Source organism: Perissodus microlepis, chromosome 14 (genome assembly GCF_051167445.1).
Source record: "Perissodus microlepis isolate ML-2025 ecotype Zambia chromosome 14, ASM5116744v1, whole genome shotgun sequence".
NCBI lineage: Eukaryota > Metazoa > Chordata > Actinopteri > Cichliformes > Cichlidae > Perissodus > Perissodus microlepis.
In genome coordinates this window covers 6,721,623-6,735,288 of record NC_140474.1, presented here as the reverse complement: position 1 = coordinate 6,735,288, position 13,666 = coordinate 6,721,623, and the positions used below count along the sequence as shown (strand labels likewise).

At 37.5% G+C, this 13,666-nt stretch overlaps 1 protein-coding gene across 1 annotated transcript; it reads left to right on the top strand.

Moving 5' to 3' along the window:
• Positions 1-761: 761 nt before the first annotated feature.
• Positions 762-13,396, top strand: st14a (ST14 transmembrane serine protease matriptase a). Its single transcript, XM_084951045.1, has 19 exons — positions 762-1,275; positions 3,972-4,128; positions 4,750-4,880; positions 4,970-5,040; positions 5,155-5,309; positions 5,463-5,498; positions 5,946-6,180; positions 8,011-8,150; positions 8,258-8,361; positions 8,497-8,606; positions 8,689-8,825; positions 8,908-9,012; positions 9,143-9,247; positions 9,329-9,454; positions 9,586-9,708; positions 9,860-10,040; positions 10,758-11,029; positions 11,332-11,468; positions 12,359-13,396. The coding sequence occupies exons 1-19, from the start codon at positions 1,234-1,236 to the stop codon at positions 12,515-12,517; spliced, it is 2,526 nt and encodes an 841-aa protein (XP_084807171.1). The 5' UTR covers positions 762-1,233; the 3' UTR covers positions 12,518-13,396.
• Positions 13,397-13,666: the final 270 nt, after the last annotated feature.

The window sequence follows — 13,666 nt, the reverse complement described above, 5'->3', positions numbered from 1 at the left end:
AAACTCAAGGTAGAAATAATAATACCACTAATTTCTGTTTGATCGGCTGTCCAAAATGTAATCATGTTTAGTTTAATGAAAACCAGAAAATATAAGCGTTTAAGAAAACGGAACAGCCTACTTAGTTTTCATTGCACTAAAATAATCACTTCAATACGGAAGAGGATTAGGGCCACTGGAAAAAAAATCTGAGAAAAAAGTCAATTCTGAGATTAAAGTCAGAATTCTGACTTTTTTCTCAGAATTCAAGAAAAGAAGAAAAAAAAGACGTGCCCACTTTTTTTTCTCCCCCAGTGGCCCTAATCCTCTTCCGTACTTCAACTAGTTCAAAGAGTTCTCATTCATTTTCTGTATCAGACGGATTCATCAGCTTATATCAGTCCGCCATGTTCTGCGGTTTGATACTCTGGTTGAATGAGTCTCGCGGACTTGTTTCTGTTTGGCGGCATAACAAAACCGTTTCACTATAAGAAAAAAAAAACGCAGGTGATTCAGAAGTGATTCATCACTGTTTCACGAATGAGCCCACGCAATCACATGACTGATACTAACTATAAGTGAAGCTTTAACATAATTATAAAAATCACACAATTAAATCATTGTCCTACTTTAATTATGCTGATATTTGTAGAAATCCCAAATATAAGATCACAATAAAGCGTTTTTCCAAGAACTGGAAGCGCAGTTCACCTGAATGAATACCTGAACTCTAGCCCCACCTCGTAAACAGGTGTATCCTCTCCTTTACAGTGAAACCTAAAACAGCCACCATTAAAGAAAAGACAGTTCTCGCGCTATCTATATCTAATCTAATAGATTTCCCATTATTTTATTTCATATGTTTCGCCCGTGTCAAGTAAACAGGAAGTCGTTACAGGTGTGTGGGGTGGAGACAGAAACCTGAAGCTGCCGGAAAAACTTTTTTTTTTCTAGGTTGTTTGGTCTGGTAGTCACCTGTTGTCACGCAGGTAGGCGACGCGTTCTCGTCAGGGAGACATTTGCGAACCCCTCGACTGAGAGGAGCCTTTTTTAAGGACAAAAACACATTTTTCTTTTGTTTTTTGTTTTTATTTGTCGAATTAACACATTTAAAAACAAAGAAGAACAAAAAAAAAAAAAAAAGGCCTGCAGGTTCACCTCGGAAATCGGCTTTTAGAAGGAGTGGTAGGGCGAAGAGGAGGAGGAGAAATTCAGACGTTTCAAGTCGTTTTCCATTTGATTAGTGACCCCAAGATGGATCACTTAAGCAGTGGGCCGCGATACACCCCAGCGTCGGTAAGTCACTTGTTTCTTTTTGTAAGGTTAGTGATGGGGCTTCACATTGCTTTCACTTATTTCCTGATACTCATGCATAGACGAAGTCAACCAAATTGCCGTAGAAACACAGTGAAAGACGTGTGGGTAGAAACATCTCCACTCAGCAAATTTTTCAGACTTAAAGTGTAAGGCTACTTGTGTTTGTGTTACACACACACACACACACACACACACACACACACTTACTTGATGTCAGTGTATTAAGCTGTGCTATCTTGACTGACTCACTCAGCAAAAACTGGTTTGCCTACAGACAAACAAGTTAGTGAGTGGAAAAGAACTTCAATACTCAGAAACAGTTTTCAGTTTCATGTACAGACGAGAGCAGTTGATTGAGCAACCCACACTCCCTTTTCAGCTTTTCACCTTTTTAAATCACCAAAATTAGTAATTAATAGCTAAAGAGTATTTAATGAGTATCTAGACATCGATTAATGCACACACTGAGACAATCAGTGCCACATAGCCACACAGTTATTTGTGCATCTGTTTATTGAGCCTCAATAACAAGTTACTCAGTGTTTGTGTAAATTGTATTCTAATATAGTAACATGCATGTACTATACTTCTAAAATCTTACAAATGTAATCAGTATATCATAATATCGTATCATAATGACCAAAAACAAACCTTTACAAGGAAACTAATAAAAGCTGGTGGTGGTTTGCACTGCTCCCTAACACCAAGAAGATTCTGAGTTCGTCTGGTCAGGGACTTTCTGTGTGAAGTTTGCATGTTCTCACTGGGTCTGTGTGGGTTTGTTCCAGGTACTCCGGCTTCCTCCCGCAATCCAAAGAATGGCACTTTGCGGGGTTAGGTTAATTAGTGATTCTAAATAGCCCGTGGGGGTGAATGTGACAGTGTCTGTCTCTCAGGGCGTACCCCACCTCTCACCTTATGGCAGCAGCTGGGATAGGGTCCAGCCCCCCTGCAACCCATGAATTAAATAAGTAGAAGAGGATGGGTGGATGTATGGAAAACTCTAATAATTCTGCTTATGTGGCTGCATTCCCAAAGCTCATTAATTACACTCAACAAAATGAGCTATGGGATCTTCCAATCTGCAGAATGCCAGAAATTAATGTTTCAGAACCTGTCGACAAAAAGTACTCAAAACTCTAGATAACCTTCTTTTCATCAAGTAACTTCGGCATATATTTTTGAGGGGTTTGGACATAAAAACATGCAGGAACCTTCACAGTTCCCAGAGCAGCTGGCCCTCCCAAGGTTGCTGTCTGAATTCCTCCACCTTGTTTCAACTTGTTCACTGTAGTCATTCTCCTTTGTAGATTATTATCTATCCAAGAATACTCTACATTGTAACATTGTGTCGATAAATAAAACGTGTTATTGTGTGATTAGTCCCTTATAGTGTCAAGATTTTGCACAGTGGAGCAGGTGTGAATGGTATTTGACTTCTACGTTGCTCTGCTGCACCGTGCATGTCGTGGTTGTTGATAGAGGGGCTGGGACTGTTCTGATTGTATGTGTTCTTCAAGTATAATTAGCAATTTTCTGTTAAAACCTGACATTTTAGATGTTGGGCCATTTAAAGAAATTTTCTTTAACAGTTTAACCTAACACTAAGACTTACATTTTGAGCTTCACGGAGAGTTAAAATACACTGTTTTTACATATATGAATGGATCTTAGTACTATATCTTTTGTTGCAAAGGCAACCACAGTAGTAGTAGTAGGGAGATGGGGCTCTATGAGATATATTCTTCCTTTTATTAACCTAGACCCTTTATGTTGCAACTTGATCAGTGAATCCACACATGAGAACAATGAAGTGGCTATAGATTGCATAAACTCTTCAGTTAGCATTTAACATTTTGATTAATTGTGACAAATATAAAGCTTGCTCTTTACAAATAACTATTCTGCCAAAGCAGCACATTTATATGCTTGAGTCATGACCTCATCAGTGGAAAATAATATATTATTTAATTATATAATGAGCTTCAAGTTTAAACAGGCAGAAAGAAAGCCTTTCCAGTGGTTTATAAAGCAAAAAAAAGGCAAAAGCATGTCGTAGTCTTTTATTTCTTTTATCAATGTTACGCTACACAAAGCACTTACAGAAACATGTTGTTTGTGAGTAGTTGCCGCCAAGCAGGTTTGACAGGATTTTACATGCTGAAACCTTTGTACTCCCTCCCCCCCAGTCTCACCTCTGAAAGGTAACAGCAGAGCATGAGTCATGGCATGAAGTTCTCGTTTCATTCATTAACAGCACAAGACAGTGAATCTCTCTTTTCTGTTGCTCACGAGCCAATTTTTTGCTCACAGATTTTTTTAATATGTCTCTTTCAGTTGGAAAAATATATTTCAAAAGAAAACTATTATAACATTTCAAGCTTCAATGTGTCACACTTCTTGTATCTGAGAACAGAGTTATGTAGGTCACCAATAGCAGGGACATTCCTTAAATACACAAGTGTTGGCTTGCTGTCTGCTGCTGTTGCTTATCTTTATGATCATCTTTTCATGAGGGCGTGAGATGCTTTGCTTTGCTCTCCTTTGCACCTTTATCTACACAAGTCTAAACCTCTGTAATTTTGATTAATATTTAGAGCTGGCTGATATTAATGCACCTGAGTTTTACATGTTGATCTTTCTCTCATCTGTTTAACTGACTGTCTTTCATCAAGGACAAAAACTGGGATAATGATTTCCACTTACAAACATCGGACACCAAAAGGCTTGAGAAGAAAAAGCACCCAGGGAAAACTGGGGCTGTGATTGGCGTGGTGATCTTGGCCGCTCTTGTAGCTCTTATGGCTGGAATACTAGTCTGGCATTTCCACTGTAAGTACATCTCTGTTTAATAGGCAAATGTACTGCACGTACATTTTGTTCAAAACCTGCAGCGTTGAACGAATGGTACACACTCTGCTACAGATAAACAATGAATAAATGTCATAAAAACAAAATTAAATTTACAGTAAAAAACACAAGGTTGAAAGCTTATTGCTAAAGATTAAGTAACTAAATCATTCCTATATTTGTGGCATGCATGAGTCATCTCTACTCATCTGTAATTCTCTAACAGTTGCAATCTGTTGCATCAAATTTCACCGAAATCTGACAAGCTTCAAGAAACAAATGCAGTCCCAAGTTTATTTCTATAAATGTGTAAAAATATATAAGCATACGTGGTTTTCAAAAGTTCAAAAATAACTTTTTATTCTGCTTGTGTGTTTGCACATGGAAACCTACACAACTTTAGACAATTTTAAAGCTCGTGATTTAAAAGAGCTAGAATCGAGGGTTTACTGAGGGGATAGTTAAATCTCAATGAGAGAAAGAAACATTTGAAAGCCACAAGAAGTAACAGCAGTAACACTTGGCATAGGAGAAGAAGCAGTAGTGAATACTAAGCACGTTTCTTGTGCTGTGGTTCACATTGAGTCTTTTGTTATCCTATAGTCCGTAAACACCAGCGGGTCAAGAGGATGTACAGCGGGTCCATGCGGATCACCAACCAGGCATTTATCAACGACTATGAGAACGCCAGCACTCCAGAGTTTAAGGCTTTAGCAAAGCAGGTGATTTCACAGGTAAGAATGCCACCAACTTCTGTGTGTCAACACTATTTTCATTTTTCATTTCATTTCATTTTTATGATTTTGCTTCAATCTCTTTTCAGCTTAAAGTCGTCTATTCCAAAAGTCCTCAATTGTCAAAATACTACCGCGAGTCTACAGTTCAGGCTTTCAGGTAAGCTCATGAAGTGTGAAGGAATAAATCCTTCAAACTTGCCATGTATGTATGTATATGTGTGTGTAATGGTCATGTGTTTGTTGTTTCTAACCCTGCTGTCATTGCTCTTAGTGAAGGCAGCGTCATTGCCTACTACCTGTCTGAGTTCAACATCCCCGTGGGGCAAGAAAGAGTGGTCGACAACGAAATGACTTCAGTAGATAAGCTAGTGAAAAAAATGCGCATGTCTATCAGTGAATTGACTTTTGAAAATGTGGTCACTTCAGGTACAGTGAAAGCAACTGCTTGTCATTCTATATCAAACATACACTTTTGTTTGTTATATTGTCAGTTGTCACGTTCTATCTGGTTGTGATTGTTTTTCAGTCAGTCCTAACCTTGTGTCTTTTTACTTCTTTTTTTTTTTTTCAACTTTACAGCTCTGGATGATCGCATGTTTTTAAGATCCTTTAAGGGTAAGTGTTCAAGTTTTGTTTTTTGTTTTTAACATTTCAGTAGTAGTGCTACTAACAAATCCTCTACATAGACCGAAAATAGTAAACCACATATACCTTACACTATAGAACATGTTACCAGGGACGACACCTTTCTTCACTATTGTTAGTCTCTTTTTAGAGTAGAACATTTTTCTGCCATGGAGTTGAGTAGAAACCAAAAGGGCGCTTGTTTACTTCTTTTTTCCATACCAAATTTTTTTTTTTTTTTAATAAATAACCATTTTTTAAATTCAGTTTCACTTACATCAAAAAATGGAAAAAGCTTACTGCAGAATGGTCATGACCACTAACGAAACTACATTTCATTTGCATACTTTTAGTAATAGTAATATTATTATATCTGTCTTAAAATGTGTGACAGTGATTCACAAGCTTAAATTCTAAATCTTAATGTTTCTCTTTCAGATAATCTGCAGTTTGCAGAGCATGCCAAGGTTGATTATATAGGACAGATCGAGTCGCCGGGTTTTCCCAACAGTCCGTATCCTCCTAACACCTTCATCCAGTGGCAGCTGAGAGCTGACCACGGCTATGTAGTCAAGCTGGTATTTGAAACATTTGAACTGGAAGAGAGCTGCGAGAATGATTTTATCAAAATCTACGATTCCCTGGTGCCCATCGAGAGTCTGGTTATGGTAGAGTGAGTTAGCCCTTTAAAACATCAGTTTCAAGATTCCTTCAGATAAAAAAACATTGCTACATCTGGTATTATTATTATCATTTTTATTATTATTATTATTATGTTAATATTTATCATCGTGATCATCACACCAATTTTTTACATGTTTTTTTTTTTTTATTGTGCTTCATTGAGCTCATTTTTTCTGTAAAACAATGAAATACTACTGATCTCACTGAAGGATTACAGTAAAATATGAAAGCATGTTCCTACTGATGCTTTTGCATTGACATTTCTTTTACTAAAGTGTAAATTTGGTACTTTTTGACTGCTAACAATCTGCTAGTAAACTCTGGAGTGCAGCTTAAAGATTTTAGGAAATGATTTAATTGTGATTTTTCTGGCAGATATTGCGTTTTCAATTCGATTCATGAGTTTCTTCAAATTAAGCTTCAGCACAAAATTCAAAATTTACAGTAATATTTATAAAGATGATAGAAAATGACATAATCATCTTTTTAAGGAAAATTGAAAAGTAACGGTAACAAAATTAAACTTAATGAAATAAAGATGAAGCCAACAGAAACCTCTCATCTGCGAAAAGCAGAGATTCTGAGACCACCCGAGTAAAAGCCACTTGGCTACACCTAGAAATTCTGTCCATAAAATTCTGAACAGAATCGGTGACAAAGGTCGGCTCTGGCGGAGTCCATCACTCATCAGAAACCAGTTCGAAAGTAGTGTTTTATGGCATTAGTCATCTCCCAATGTCTTTTGCTGCTCATGTCTAACGGAGTTAAACTGGCAAAAGATGCAGTAATTGCAGGCTGTTTGCGACAATGAGCCTAAGCACCACTTTCACTTGACTCTTCGCCAGACTTTTTTGTCATGCACTCTTCATGCAAAAGCCTGTGGTGATTTTTCAAGTGCCGGTATAAGTTGGTTGCGTTTCTGCTAGATGTTACAACTTTAGTGCAACAGGTTTTGCAGTACCTGTTTCTGGTGCACGTTTCCAGTCTCAAACCCAAAATACTCACAAATTACTGATGTGCTGTTTTTCTTAGGTATTAAATCTCCTAACTGCCCTTCCTGTTCTCCATATGTGCAGTGAACACAGTATATGGTTACTGTTCACTGTTGTGAGATCAAGCAACCCCTTTATCACAATCTGTAGCAGCAGACACTTTTCACTCAGTTCCCTGTTTGCTGAAAACATATTTAGTTTTTATGGTACAATATTAAGTGGTGCATATTTTGCTTTTAAGTTTGGAGGAGTTACTTATTAAGAAACTTTCGTCGAACTGTACATAATGGTGCAGTTATGTTGGTTAAACCTCATTTTAGATTAATAGCACTTGCAAATAATTTGTTCAGAATTTGTTGAGCACTTTGACTGAAGCTGTAAATGTAACTGTTAGTTATAACCAAGACTACATGTAATCAGAAAACAGAAAGCTTTCCACAGGAAAGACTTACGAGTGTGTGGGTAGTGGTTTCTCTGCCCTGATGAGATAAGTGCAATAGCGAAACACTTTTCTGTAAACATTTTTCTGTAGAGAAGCTAAATATAACCTCTTCTGTAAAATGAGTCACTTTCAGAGGTAATGCACTGTTACATTTTCTTATTATGTGAAAAGAAATTCTGCCAAGAAGCTGATTTTTAAGCGTTTTATACGTAACTTTGAACGATAGTAAAAAGTAATTTAACCACACGTGAAGGAAGGCAGGGGATGAATCCATGTCACGAAAGAGTGAAATATGATGTGCTTTTTAAAGGACCAAAACTTCCTTGTGTATCAGTCTGTTAGCAGTGTGTTCAGAGCGTTATTGTTTTCTCTTTGCTTTCTACAGGTTGTGTGGCAAATATTTGCCTAGTAAACGTTTGAGCTTTCTGTCCTCTGGCAATGTAATGTTGGTGACAATGGCCACTCATGACCAGTCCTTCCCAGGTTTTAGAGCACAAGTCTCACAAGTTCGAACAGGAAATAGAGGTAGGAGTTAAAGTTTACCTGCAGTTTTTTAAGGAACAACTTAAGTGTTTGACATTTGTGCTGATGCATCTTTTTCTCTCTTTTTTTTTTTTTTTTTTTTTGAACAGCTATAGCATGTGGTGAGAAGCTGATAGGTTCAAAAGGCAACTTTTCTTCTCCCAACTACCCAAATTACTACCCTCCTAAAACTACATGTGAGTGGTTAATTGAGGTGAGTGGTCAGTCCCTTAAATGGCGTACTACTCAACAATATGACGTGTTTTGTGCATATTTCTGCTCTGTACCACCCCTGAAGATCGCATCCCATTGTGGGATGTAGTTTTAATCTTTTTTTATTGTCATTAAGGTCCCTGCTGGGAAGGTAGTGAAGCTCGTATTCAAAAGGTTACTCTTGTCCCAGCTGGGAAAGAAAGACACAAACTGTGACAAAGACTATGTGCAGGTCAACGGAAAGAAGTGAGTGCTTGTTGTGCTTTAAAAAAACGCGAATGCCAGAACAAAGCAGGTGTGTCATTGCTTGTACATTTCATTTTTTCAGATGGTGTGGAGAAAAACCTGATGGGTCAGTGACAGAAACCAGCAGCACCAACAAAATGACTGTGGTGTTTTATTCTGATGAGTCTCGTGTGGACCACGGCTTTTTCGCACAATATGAGGCCATTGACATCCAAAATCGTAAGCAATTTAGTTTCTTTCAAATAATGAGTATTCCTTGACATTAGGACAGTGTTTCTCATGTTAACCATGCCATTCACAGCTTGTCCAGACAGGTTCCAGTGCAGAAATAACAACTGCATTAAGCCGGCACTAAGATGTGATGGTTGGAATGATTGTGGAGACATGAGTGATGAGGTGGAATGCAGTAAGTACCATTTACTCGTGATGCTAAGACTACACATTTTTTTTTAATTGCTCTCTTTATTCTTATGAGAGGATTTGTCACATCCTGAGAATCATTTTAATGTTTAATGTTCATTATCCCCCCTTCCCAGGCTGCAATTCAACTGATATTAGTTGTAGAAATGGATTCTGTAAGCCCAAGTTCTGGAAATGTGATGGCGTCAATGACTGTGGAGACAACACAGATGAGATGGATTGTAAGGCCTTGTAACATTGATGGAGTATGTTTCATATCAGCACTGGAAATGCTTAAACGTGCCTGTTACTTTTTGTATTAGGTGGGTGTGAATCTGGGCAAATAACGTGTAAGAATGGCAAATGTGTTTCCGAGAAGCTGAAATGTGATGGAAAGGACGACTGTGGGGATGGAACAGATGAACAAGACTGTACAAAAGCCACAGGAGGTACAACAGATAAGCCCAACTTTACTATACATATAGATAGATGGTGGGAGAGAGCGAGAGAGAAATGGCTAGAGATGGATTGACTGACAATTAGCTTTGGATTGATTTTTCTCCTTTTCTTCTCTCCTTAGGTTTAACTGTAGGCTGCACAGATTTTACATACAAATGTAAAGACAATAAATGCATCAGTAAAGTGAATCCAGAATGCGACGGGACGCCGGACTGTGGTGATAGATCTGATGAGGAGAACTGCGGTATGTCAGAAAAAAATCACATTTAAATTAATCATTCATCCTTCACCTGTGCAGTTTAGGTTATCTTATCCAAACAGGTGTGGAGCTCCACCCAGTTCACAATAAGCTGCAGCACACCAGCCCTTTGACTGATTTGTTGTTTACTTTGCAGACTGTGGGACACGTGGGAGGACCCAACGTATTGTAGGTGGGCAGAATGCAGAACAAGGGGAGTTTCCTTGGCAGGTCAGCCTCCATGCCAAAAAAGTCGGTCACGTCTGTGGCGCATCCCTCATCAGTCCAAAATGGCTGGTCACTGCTGCCCATTGTGTGCAAGATGAAGACTCTTTAAAGTAACTTCTTACCCTATTCTTTGTCCCTCTTTGACACAGTACATTGATTTTTGTGAAAAATACGATCTTATATTCTCTCCGTGTAAAATGAGAGCTATTTGTCTCTGTTTGTTTATTTTTCATATTTTACATATTTAGAAGATCTTATAATCCAAATGAATGAAAATGAGTACCATTGGAGTATAACAGAGTTAATATTTGTCCTCAGTACATTATTTTTAAGTCTACTTTAGAAAAATCAAAGTTGTTTACAAATTCTGTGTGACTTCAGTTAATTTATCCTTTTTTCAAGACTTTAAATATCTTTACATAGAGTAGAGTATGGTACGCAGTCAGTATAACAACAACTCTGTTATACACTTTAATAAAACTAAGAAAAGCTTAAATTATTTAAATAATAAAGCTAAAATAAGCAAATCATGAATTTAATAGTTTCACTTGAAAGATGTAAATTGAACGTTTTTTAAATTGCAACAAAATCCTTGAATGTGGTGAAAAATAATTTGGCCCTTGCCATTTTGCAAGCAGTTATCACAGCCAGACTCACATCTTATTATATTCAACAAGCGCTGAGAAATCAGACTTAAAGTATATTTTAAAAATGCCATATAATGGGAATTATATATAGTGCCACATAATATGCTAATTATTATAAGTTCATTAATAATTGAGACCGTGAATAAAATCCTTCATCCGTTTTGTTGCTTACTTCCTCAGACTCTCCCAGCCTGGCTCTTGGGAAATTTACCTTGGCGTTCATACACAGAAAATGTTAGAAAGTCCAGTTCAAAAGAGGAATCTGAAGCAGGTCATACCTCACCCTAACTACAGCCAATTCACCTTTGACAATGACATCGCCCTGATGGAGCTGGACAGTCCTGTCACCTACAGTGACTACATAAAACCCATCTGCTTGCCAGCTCCGCAACATGAGTTTCCACCTGGCCAGGATGTGTGGATCACTGGGTGGGGTGCCACACGAGAAGGAGGTGAGTAAATGATTTGTCACTTTAACTTTAACTATTAAATATTTGTAGCCACCAAAACTAAAAATATAAAAGCCTGAACTTGAGCTCAACATTAAATCAGCATAAAATGAAATAATTTCTCTTGTTTTTCTGTGTTTAAGATTTAGTTTTAGTAATTATTCTTTGGGTTTGTACACACCTTGTAAATCAGCCAATGTAAACTACTATATATCTTTATATAAACACCACTTGTAATACAAGCATTTTCAACTTTTTAAAGATGCCCAGTGATGTGACTTCCTCTTTGTGTGTGTTTGTTTCAGGATCTGTTGCAGTAGTGCTCCAAAAGGCTTCAGTCAGAATCATAAACCAAGCTGTGTGCGAAGATTTGATGGAGGGCCAGATCACATCTCGGATGTTTTGTGCTGGTATTCTAAGTGGAGGAGTTGATGCTTGTCAGGTACTTTTATATTCTTCTTTTTTTCTTCTTTCTTGTTTTTTGGGGAAAAACACAAAAAACCCTGCTTGTGCTGCAGACAGTGGCATGATGTAGATGGAGGAATTAATTGATTGAACTAAATCTGTAAATGTCATGAGAGAACATGTACAGTTTTAGGTCGTCTTGGATATATTGATGAATAGTATATGAATAGAATGTGACATGCACTCATACAATGGGGTAAGCAGAGGAATTTCACCTTAGAAAGTAGAATTAATGTGTTTGTTTTGATTTTCATTTTTGGCCCGCTGCAGAAGTCAAGAGGATAATTGGATATTTATAATATCCCCACACCATCCCCATGTATTAGAATAGAATAGAATAGAATAATCCTTTAATTGTCCCACAAGGGGAAATTTGGTTGTAACAGCAGCCAGAAAGACACATATACAAACAAACAAACAGTACACAGGACACAGAACAGAAAGATACACAATTTTTCTTACATATTTACATATGGACAATGGTTACTATAAACAGAGTACTGTACAGTTATTAAATTAAATAAAAATAACTACAGATAAGAGGCAAACCAGGTTGTAGTGCAAATCGTTTGATTAAATTATTGCAGTTACAGCGCAGATGTAAACATCTGTTTGTCGGGAGCAGTTCTGATTGTACAGTCTGACAGCTGCAGGGAGGAAGGACCTGCGGAAACGCTCCTTCGTGCATCTAGGATGCAGCAGTCTCTCACTGAAGGAGCTCTGCAGTTCAGCAACATTTACATGCATGGGGTGGGAGACTCTGTCCATCAGAGATGTTATTTTAGCCAGAGTCCTTCTGTCTCCCATCCCACCATTGCCTCTATGCTAACATGTCTACCTGTGTTCCTGTGCATTTTTCTGCTTTAGGGAGACTCTGGGGGTCCTTTGTCCAGTCCTTCCGGCAATCGTATGTTCCTGGCTGGAGTTGTCAGTTGGGGTGATGGCTGTGCTCGCAGAAACAAACCAGGCATCTATACAACAGTTACCAAATTCCGTGGCTGGATCAAAGAAAAGACAGGAGTTTAGTTTGTATTGTCAAATAAGGCCAAATGCATGGACATAAATGAGGACTGAGGAGGAGTGCCACAGTTAAAAAAACAAACAAAAACAAAACACTCTTATCCATGAAGTGGCTTTTACTCTCAATTGTAGCTGCAGTGAGGAACGTGCTTTAAGAGCAGTTACAACACAATTTAGATGTACTGTGATTTGGGGCTTGATGAAATATTTTTGAATGTAAATAAATGTTTTATTTTTGTGTATTTTTATCATGTTTTAATGGAGAATAATGTTATTTCCTGCACAGTAGATTCCAGTGTGATTGTTACCTATTTCATACATGTAACTCTATATCTTAAATTCTCAACACTTTTTTTTTTTTTTTTTTTGTTTTGTTTTTTTATATTTTTCCTCCCTGACTTCTGAATTAAAAGCTCTGAGGCAGCAAGCTCATTGCAGCTTACCTCCTATGGATCAGTTCACAAGTTCAGCTGAAATCTCTGAAAAAAAAAACTTATTTCCCTTCTCTAAACACAAAATGGTCAAACAGGTTTAGTTTAAAATTTCTCTTCTGCTGTAACATGTGACCATGCTTCAATTCTCCACAATATTAGTACTAGCTGCAAAGTTAAATTGTTTCCAAATATTTGTAAATGTGTATTTTATTGCAGATATTTTTAAATAAAAAAAAAAAATTTCTTATCTCCTGCACAGTCATTCACCTACTCTTTGTTTCAGGACGCTTATGTATTGCATCGAACTTGACCCTCAACATACATGCCCGATTTTTTTCTTCTTTTTTTTTCTTTTCTTTTCTTTTTTTTTTCCTCTGGCACAGTTGGTGTGGAGCACCCATACTTTTATTGTACATGTACAATGACAATAAAGCTCTATTCCATTCTAATCTTCAAATGAGAGTTGATGAAAGTTTTCAGTATCATTGGTTAAAACAACTGTATGCAAGTACATGTTGTTTGGTTACATCACCAGTTTACCAAGGTCTGAAGGAGGATCTCAACTGTTGCCCTCAGGAAAGAGAAAAATGTTTAAGAGGTTCAGGAACCACCAAGACTAAAGCCTGCCATGAACTGGAAATTTAAAGAACATCAGTGTCACTATTCACAGTGGAGTGAGTTTTACTTTGCCATGGACTGAGAGGGTTCCAACCAAGGAAGA